The 9,201-nt window shown below is 39.3% G+C and overlaps 1 protein-coding gene across 9 annotated transcripts in view; it reads right to left on the reverse strand.

Moving 5' to 3' along the window:
• BRSK2 (BR serine/threonine kinase 2) overlaps positions 1 to 8,281 on the reverse strand; it is a 301,974-nt gene extending 293,693 nt beyond the window's left edge. For all 9 annotated transcript variants that reach the window (XM_088057991.1, XM_005522357.3, XM_005522356.3 and 6 more), the window contains exon 1: positions 7,872 to 8,281. In XM_088057991.1, coding sequence (XP_087914117.1) covers positions 7,872 to 7,965 — 94 coding nt within the window. In that variant the 5' untranslated portion in view covers positions 7,966 to 8,281. The remainder of the gene's footprint in view (positions 1 to 7,871) is intronic.
• Between the last annotated feature and the right edge of the window lie 920 nt (positions 8,282 to 9,201).

Here is a 9,201-nt window from a genome sequence, read left to right on the forward strand (position 1 = left end):
GGCACAAACATGGGGTGCAAAACAGTAAGCTTGGCCATTAGAACTCCATGAAAGAGTTATTTAGGGTAGCTTTAGGGCTACTTCATATCAGCTGGCCTGGTATTTCTCTGTGGCCTTCAGGAAATAATAAAATAATTTCCTCAAAATGAAACCAAGAGCGCTAACAATTCAAGGAAAGTGTCCTACTCTACCAGCTCCAGAACTGAGCATGCATCAGGCATCTGCACCAGCCTGAAGGTTACTCTGCCCTCGAGGAAGGCAAAAGTACCACTCGAAAGAGAATGGACCTGGATTTGCTTAAACACACACCCCATCATTTTCCTTCTTTGTCCATATTGCTTTCTATCCTCAGTCTCATGACACACTTGCATTTAATAGCCTTTAAAAAGTTTATCCCAAGGTCATTGCAAAAGAAACAGTGCATTCCTGTTTACACAGTCCACAGGACAACTACACCCTGATAGGCATCTCTGCCACAAATGACACATCCAAGAACAAAATGCTTGCAGCTACATCAATAGCCAGTAATGCATTTCTGTGAAAGGAATCAGAACAAATTCTGCTGTTCCACCTAACGTCCACTCAAACCAAACTTTTAAAAGGTATAAAACAACGGAAAATAAATCTTCTGGGTAATTCTTTAGTGTGGTTTTTAACATATTTTTATTAGTAATGTTTCTAGTCTGTAAACACAACTAATTAATAAAAAAAATTACATTCTTATTCAAAATTAAATGTAGAATAAGTAAAATTAAACCGAATGAGCAATATTAATATGCTCTAAAAGTAGACATTTTAAATCAAGTTTAATTTGGTCATACTTGTGTAGCTTTTAAAAAGACTTTCAGGAAAACTTAGATCTACCAAGCATGGATGCTCATAGGAATCACGTCCCAGCTGTCCAGGAAAACAGAATTTTTGGTTTGAACTTGCAAACAACTGTATTGGAAGTGCTTGCACAATGATCCAAGCAGAATGCAATTCTCTTATGCAATATACCCAACAGACTACACTCAAGAGTACAATTCAAATCTTTGAATACTGCATAAGTGCAACCAATCCACAAGTGAGGTAAAGACAGTTGGGGAAAGGAGATATAAATAGCTGTTTGCCAGAAAATCTGAAACAAATACGGATTTAAAGGAAATCACTCTGCATTTACAGACACTGCAGATGAAGACGGTTCAAGTTCATTAAGAACACTATTTGCAACAAATTATTCATGTTATTCTACAGATCATTATGGCTGTTTTGTAGAAAAACATAATGTTTATGCATGAACTGGAAATGGAACAATCTCCTCATATTCCATAAGCAGGATGAACAGCATTATTGACTAGGATTGCTAAACGTCTTGGTCTTGTTTAAAAAAAAAAAAAAACCCAGAAAATTTATTTGGGATATTTCTTAATAGGACAATCCACAACAAACAAACAACAAAAAAAAATCCACCCTCATCTATTTATCCCAGACTTGATGAACCTTCTACTGATATGAGCTCAAAATATGGACTGACTCCACAAGGGCAAATTACAGTATTTCAGCATTTGAAGAGGACCACTGCTGAGCATTCTTTTATGTCTCTGCCTTTACTGTACCTTCAAATCTACATGCAGGCTTCTACCTTGTCTTACTATGACTGCTCTTATATGCACAGTACAGTCCTCATGCAATGTCTTTTACTTCAGAAGGTATTACTTAGAAACTTCTAATTTCCTTTCAATTTTTTTCCTGAATGCTACAATTCTTCCACCACTTACATTTGTTCTATATTACCTACCTGCTAATTTTTAGGTGTGTATCACATTTATTATTGTCATTGCAATTATGGTTTAACTCTCAAAATCACACAACATTAAAGACTTCCCAAAATGTAATGTATGCAGTAAACTTATGGCATACTGAAAAACATTGCAATGCTGGAGAATCCAAAACATAGACTGGCTGCTCCATCCAGTTTACAAAAGCAATTGTAAGAACCTACCTAAAACACTACACTTGGTCTTCTCATAGAATCACAGATTTTCTAGAGATCAAAATAATTCCTCTCAAAAGATAAATTTTAACAAGAAGCTCTTTTCCTTTCTTCAACCTCTCTCCTTACCCTAAGGCAGTCCTTCTTGCTGTGCCAGAACAAAATGACATTAGAAAAGTGACAAAAAGTAAAGAAGTGCTTGAACAGTGCAAGAACCCTATTTGTGAAATCAGTGCTTACACAGTTCCTGCTGGCATCGGAAATGTAAGTATATAGTCATAGAGTCCTACTCATTTGACAGTATCTGAATTTTAACAACTCTTGGGTGAGAAAGCTTTCTGTGCTTTCCAAAGAAAAACAATAAATTCAGAGCCTGCTGCTGTTTCCACAAGTTCATAATAATTCTGCTACTGATAGTGAGGTAAAAGACTAATGGCATGCCCCTACTAAGTTTTCAGAAGGATGGAAGTTAAAAATAATTTTCACTGCATTTAGCAAACAGGAAGTTGCTAATTCAAACAATAAACAAAACAAATAAAAAGAGTGAAAGTCATAAAAGGGATAGCTGAACTTTCCAGTTCAGACAAGTAGCAGGTAGTTTACTTCAGTCAGTAAAGCAGGCAAACAGTACTTTTGAAAAGTCAAAGGTATATAATGTTAAGAAAGACCAAATCTATCAAAACTCGTAACCATTACTTGATAACCCATTAAATGTGAGTCACTATGACATAACCTTTCTTGGGAAATTTTCATTCTTAAGACCTCTACTACCTACAGTATTGCTTGCTGTATTTATTTCTGTGATAACAAATTCAACATATAAGCCTTCACAGACTATCATGAAGGAGACTATGGGTTCATATTGCTTTGAAAGAAACGTTTGTATAGAAAGCAAAGTGTATGTATGAAAATATTATTAGGATATATACTGCTTTGTTATTTACCTGTATGTTTAAAAAGGCCATGAGGAAAACTGCAATGATTTACAACTCTTATGATGATATATTCATCTAGACAGCTAAATGGAAGAAAGCTGTACTGCTTAGATTCTCTCTAGATCCAACACGCTGGCTTAGAAAAAAAATTATAGCAGTATGAATGAAGAGAATGTACTTTGTTTAGCCTACTTACCTAAGTAAACCAGGCTTCTGAGACCACATTGACTACTCAACATTCCTTGAATAGAGCTGAAGTTGTCAACCAAATTTGACAGAGACAAATAAAAAAAATTAACAAATTTCAGTTTCTGCCAATGTCATGGAAACAGATGGTTAAAGGCTGTAAAGAAATGTTCTGTTTAAGCTCTCGCTGAATAAAAGGCTTTTAAATTCACTAAGACCCACATTTAATGATTTCTGATCTTACATAACCCAATAGCACACTGCTGAACACCTTGCTCATGGCTCATATATAATTAACATGTTATACACCAAAATAGCTGTAAGTGATATGGGATGCAATGCAGAAAAGGGAACCTGTACACTTTCTGTGAAGGTCAAAGTGCCTTGAAAACCGTGAGTTTCAAGCATGACTTTTTGTACTGGGCTTAGAATAAAAAAAACGTAGCAAAATGGATAAGCAACATTCAACTTCCCATGAAGTTTATCTCAGTGTGAATAAAGTAACTCCCACTTAGAACCAGTGCCTTATTGCTTGTAGACAAACCAGCATTTTAGAAATTCCAACTGTGAATTGAATTGGTGCTAGAGCAAACAGTGATACCAAAGCCTGTACAGTGACTGTCAAATGAAAATACAAGAAAATCCTCCAAATGCTGAAGATTTTCACAAGAAATACTTCAGTTCCTCATCTTTGCACTCATTAATAAATATTCACTACAGTCAGTTTGAATTAGTGTTAAGAGTTTCAAGGGTGAAACAGGGGCTAATGAGGCCAAAAGAAACACAAGAACAGAGATAACTGTGGAATTCTAAAAAAAAAAAATAGAGCAAGGAATACACAAGAAGGTGGTTTCATGTAAAATTAGTGGCAAATGAAGAAAATCTATACCTAAACCTGTAACACTGCTTCATGATCAGGTGTGACTGGGGCTTCTCAAGGCACACTGTTTCCATGTGTGTTACTGTAACAGGACACACATCCTTTGCTCACTACTGTTAATTACAATGAAAACCTCCTATAATTAACTGTAAAAGAACGTACCAATGGCACTGAGATAAACCAACCTTTCCCCACACACCCATAAATATATACACAGCAGTGATTTTTTCACATTTGTATTTCAGCAAAATAATTTTTTGAGTACAACAATCAAGATTATGATGCCTCTTGCATTCATGCCAGATCATTTACATAGAGATTCCATAAGCTATTCCGCCAGATGACGTCAAGAAGAGGTGCTCTAAATTCAACCTATTACAAAAGCAAACCATCTTGCTACGGTACTCAAATGACATGTTAAATTCATATGTTGCATTCTTAAAAACAATTTTTGTCCCTCTCTCATTCCCACTAGCAGCAAAGACCTAAGCCAAACCATTTTTCAGCACTGCCCCATGTAGCTCCCTTCCAACTTCTCTGCTTGAGAAGCACTAATCCTCTCTTTGTGGCATCGGTCACCCTCGGCAAGCGTGACGCACCAGCCCAGAAGGCTGCTCAGGACAAATTCTGCATATCTGATCAATCAACACTTTCAGTTGTTACCCACCAATTAGAACAGGAGGCTTTTTTCCCTGTCAGTTTTGCCCACCCATGGCCAGATGTCACCAGGTCCCACTAACGTCCCAGGTACCACAGCCAGACCTCTCTGCAGGGACCAGTAGGTTGCTGCTGGTAAACGCTTTTTTCCTGCTTCTAAGGGGACAATCAGCATGAACTTCACAGACAGAAAGCCAAAGAGAGCTCTACCTACCATTAAGTCATCCCTCCCTGGCACCCTCTCTAAGTCTGTTCTGAACTATGAATGAGCCCTCACTCCTCCCCAAAACCCCTTCTTCTGATGTCAATAAAAGCAGGTAAGAGTGATCAACATATCTGTATAACATCGATGTATCTGGGAGCAAAGCTTGACCTGCCTTTCTGAAATAACTTTATAGAGTCAATAATTTTTTATTCCAGAAAAAAGTGCTGGATATGAAGATCACTGCAAAACAAAAAGGACTTTGCAACACAACTTACACTTTCTATTCATCATTTCATTTTTCCAGATTTTTTTTCTCACTCTTCCTCACCCCCTTGGAAAAAAAAAATTGCAAGACATTACCTCCTAATCTTCCAAGCTTCAAAGTCAAGCTCTAAACTAGTCACAATCACAACTTCCTTCATCTGCAAGCCACTGCAACCCAAATGCCTAGAAAAACAATATACTATGGTCTATCAGACCCTCTTACTGCACTGCTTGTCTTCTCCCTAAAATGCTGCAGGTTGCCTGCTTACCCTCCAAAACAAGCAGGATGAGGATGAGCTACATGCCACACACTGGTTATGCCATTCTGCAAGCTCCCAAATGTGATTAGCACAGAAAATGCGAGAAGACCAAGAGGCATCTTTCCATATTTAGCCATGTATGTTTAATACTGAGTTAGATTTCACCTCAATGCATCACTCCATTAATCAAGGGTGGGTATAACAAGAGAGACACAGACTGACATCAGCTACTTTCAAGACCTCTCTTCCTCCTTCCCCCACCTCCAGCTTCTATGACACCATGTATTGTGCATTTCATGTGCATTCATGTGTGCAAACAGCAGAGACTTATCTATAAAGATCAGTTATACGGTAAAACTGCAAAAGGAAACTTTCACCCTTGTCCAGCTGGTTGAATAACTGCAGAGGCCAACAGCATCAAGCCTCTAAATACATCCTGTTCTTCTCTCTCCACCCCCACATCTCTAATCACTTAGGAGAAAGATAGGAAGATTAGCAGAGAGGAAAAAAAATATAACCAAAGCTGCAGATAACCCTTTAGGACCACAACGTCAGGCTATAAGAACATGGAGCAAAAGGTTAAGGAAGCTGTATTTTCAAGAATCTCAGGCACAATTGCATTTAAAGAGGAGGGAGGGGTACTGAGAAGGTGAGAGAGAGAGAAAAAAGGAAATGGTGATGAAGACAAAAATGAATTTGTCATCTACAGCTGGCTCTTTGATCACCTGGAGTTTTCAGGAAGGGATTAACAGCAGAAATAGGGCAGTTTTATTAACAATATATCACAATTTTTCTTGTAGGATATTTTCATTACCATCATCAGAACAGATTTTAGTAAGAACACAGCTGCAGAAGAGTCACTGAGCTATGCAAAGGATAAAGGTGGTAACCAAAACAGTGACAGAGAACTACCTTTAATGATACACTGAAGAGATTTGAAACAAAAAAAAAAAAAAGAAGAAATAGAAATAAAAGTCACTTCCACTAGAAGACAATGTCATCTTCATCCATGTCTCTGAACGGTTGCTATGGGGTTGTGAAGAGGAGGGGAAGGATTGGGGGGAGGTTATAATCAATCATCTCAGAAGAGCATTGCTTCTTACAGAGAAAGATCTGGATTTTGACTGTGTCCCTAAGAAAATTGCAGACTGCAGAGCTGCTGCCACGCAGGGCAGTGAGGAAGCAGGCAGAGCAGAGGCAGCAGCTGGGGATGGAAACGCCTATTAAATCCTTTAGACAACAGATGGGCAAAGCTCGGCTGGGTTATAAAAAAAAAAAATACACCACAATGCATCATGTTTTATTGTCCCACCATAATGAACAACACTTAACACCCACATGCCCAAAGAAGCCCCCCCTATGTCTGATCTTGCCCCTTCCCTAAATTATAATCTCAAGTCTCAATCCACTTTTGGGGGGGATCCCAACCCAATGAATTTGCCAGATGCCATTGCTTACTGCACCTGTTACTAAAAATAAAAAAAAAATGTAAGAAGGAAGGCATTTGGGCTTCTTTTTAAGGGTTTTTCTTCCAATTAATAGTCCCCTGCCCTTGAAGTGAATATGCTACCCAAGCAAGCAACAGTAAGTCCAGATCTTGAACGCATTTAGGGGATCTAATTATGTCATGTAGGGCAGAAGCACCTGCTCTCTGCTAATTCCCCTCCACTCGCTCTCCTCTTTTTAATATTTCTTACCATTGTTCCATTCAGGAAAATCTGCTGGGGGCAAGTTTCATAAACAAGCTTTAAGAAAAATAATTAAATAACCTCCCTTCCCCCCCTCCCAACCCCTCCTACAAAAACACAGCATAACCAGAATGAATTCTGCTACCGATCCTGTATTTTTCTTGTATTTCAGACCCTACCCACAAAAACCACCAGCCCATCCATCCATATTTGCTAAATACCCACAGCAGTCAGTGCCAGAGACATACTGTACATATTTCCACCACCCCCCCCCCCCCGCAACTGCACCTTAAGGACTACACCCTTTTCAATCATGATGTCATGAAATACTGCTGGTGACTCCCCCACTACCACCACCACCACCTCGGTACTACAGCCTGTGAACCTTTAATTTCAATATAATTTGATTAAAAAGAAAAATGCTTCTAAGTAGGGCAGTGAAGGAACGGATGTGAAAATTCACCACCAGCAGATCATCTATTTTTTTTCCCCTGCATGCACTCTGGCTGTCATCAGAACAACACCCATTAGCAGGAGTAATGAACATAAAGCATCCTGGGCTTTTTTTTTTTTTCTTTTTCTTTTCTTTAAAAAAAAAAAAAAAAAAAAAAAAAGAGGAAAGAAAAAAAAATAAAAAAGGACGAAATGAAAGAATTAAAATGGAAACTAAAAATAAATAAAGGCCAAAATCCCCTGTGAATATTATCTTCACTGAAACAGCAAATGGGAAAACCTGAACCCTCAAACACCCCATCCCCAACACCTCACTGGATGCTACAGCACCTTCCCTCTAGCACCGGTGCTGCTGCAAAAGAACCAACCTGTCTGTCCTTTTCCTAGGGTTTTCTCCAAACGATAGGGTCCAACATATTGTGCATGTTGAGCTCCGCTGCCTTCTTTCCCTGTTGATGTCATTTCTACCTGGATCTGTAATTCTGCAATGTGTATGTGCTGATGAGCTGGAATTTCTCTCTCTGCAGCTCTTGAAATTCCCACTTTGCAGCTGTGCAAGCAAAGCACTCTTTTTCTTTGCTTTAGTCCCCTTGGTTGCAGATTTTCGTCTTCCTCCTCTTTCTTTCCTCTCTCTCTCTCACGTGCTTGTTTTCTCGCTGGGTCTGCTTGGGACGCTGAAAGACGAAGGAGTTATTTTAGTGTTGAAAGAGGGGGATCTACGATCCAAGCCCAAGGAGCATGATGCTGGTGATCCGAGCCCCGCACGCCTTGTTCTCTCTAGGAGCTGTTCAAGGGAGAGCCAGAGCTGGAGCAGCGGAAGAGCCGGGGCTCGCAGCTGTGAATGACATTAAAAGCAGCCAATCCCCTCGTCTCCCACCTTCCTCTCCCCTCCTCCTTCCACTACCTTTTCTTTTCCATCAGCAGCAGTTGCTGCCTCTGCCTGCTACGGAGCATCATGACCAATGGCAGCAGCAAGCACCTAAGTTCATCAGCCTATTGATAAGGCCCAATTAAATATAATACAATGTGTGTATTAATTTAAGATCCAAACATACACTTCTTTTTTTTTTCCTTTTTCTTTTCCTTTTTTTTTTTTTTTTAAACCTCTGAATTCTACTCCACTATGCAGCTGCAGCTCCAGATTATTAAAGAAAAGGCAAGATTGTGGTAGGAAATAGGAAAGGGGGGGGAAGCTATTTCTAAAAATGAGCTGGGGAAATAATTTGATTCTGGTGGACCTGTCTCTCCTGCGGGTTTTACCCTTTAAAGAAAAACTGGGGGAAAGGGGGGGGGTTGTGGGGGAGAAGAGAAAAATAACAGGGACAGTCCTGTAACCACTGAACTCAGTGACAGATCTGCTTTTGAATTTGATGGGAACAAAAAAACTTCGGGTCCTTAGATGAACAGATCAAAAACCAAATGGCCACTCTCCTAATTAAAATTGCAACTGAAAATGCAGGGATTAGATGGTAATAGGAACAGATTGCCTGATCCACAGGCACCGCACTAGCAGTGTAAGAAAACTTGCACTGTTTTTGTCCAAGTGTGGCTGTGTTTAGCCTTCAGAGACTGGGGAGCTGCACAAAATGAGGGATTCTGCTGAGATACTTCAAGTTCAGCAGAAGACTAAGTACTTTCTGGATTCAGGACCATACAACATTTTCAGCCAGTCTCCAGGGATATCAAGCTGAAGCTGTT

This window comes from Pseudopodoces humilis, chromosome 7 (assembly GCF_049639895.1).
Source record: "Pseudopodoces humilis isolate 2021_Gansu_Grassland_sample_001 chromosome 7, ASM4963989v1, whole genome shotgun sequence".
Classification (NCBI taxonomy): Eukaryota; Metazoa; Chordata; class Aves; order Passeriformes; family Paridae; genus Pseudopodoces; species Pseudopodoces humilis.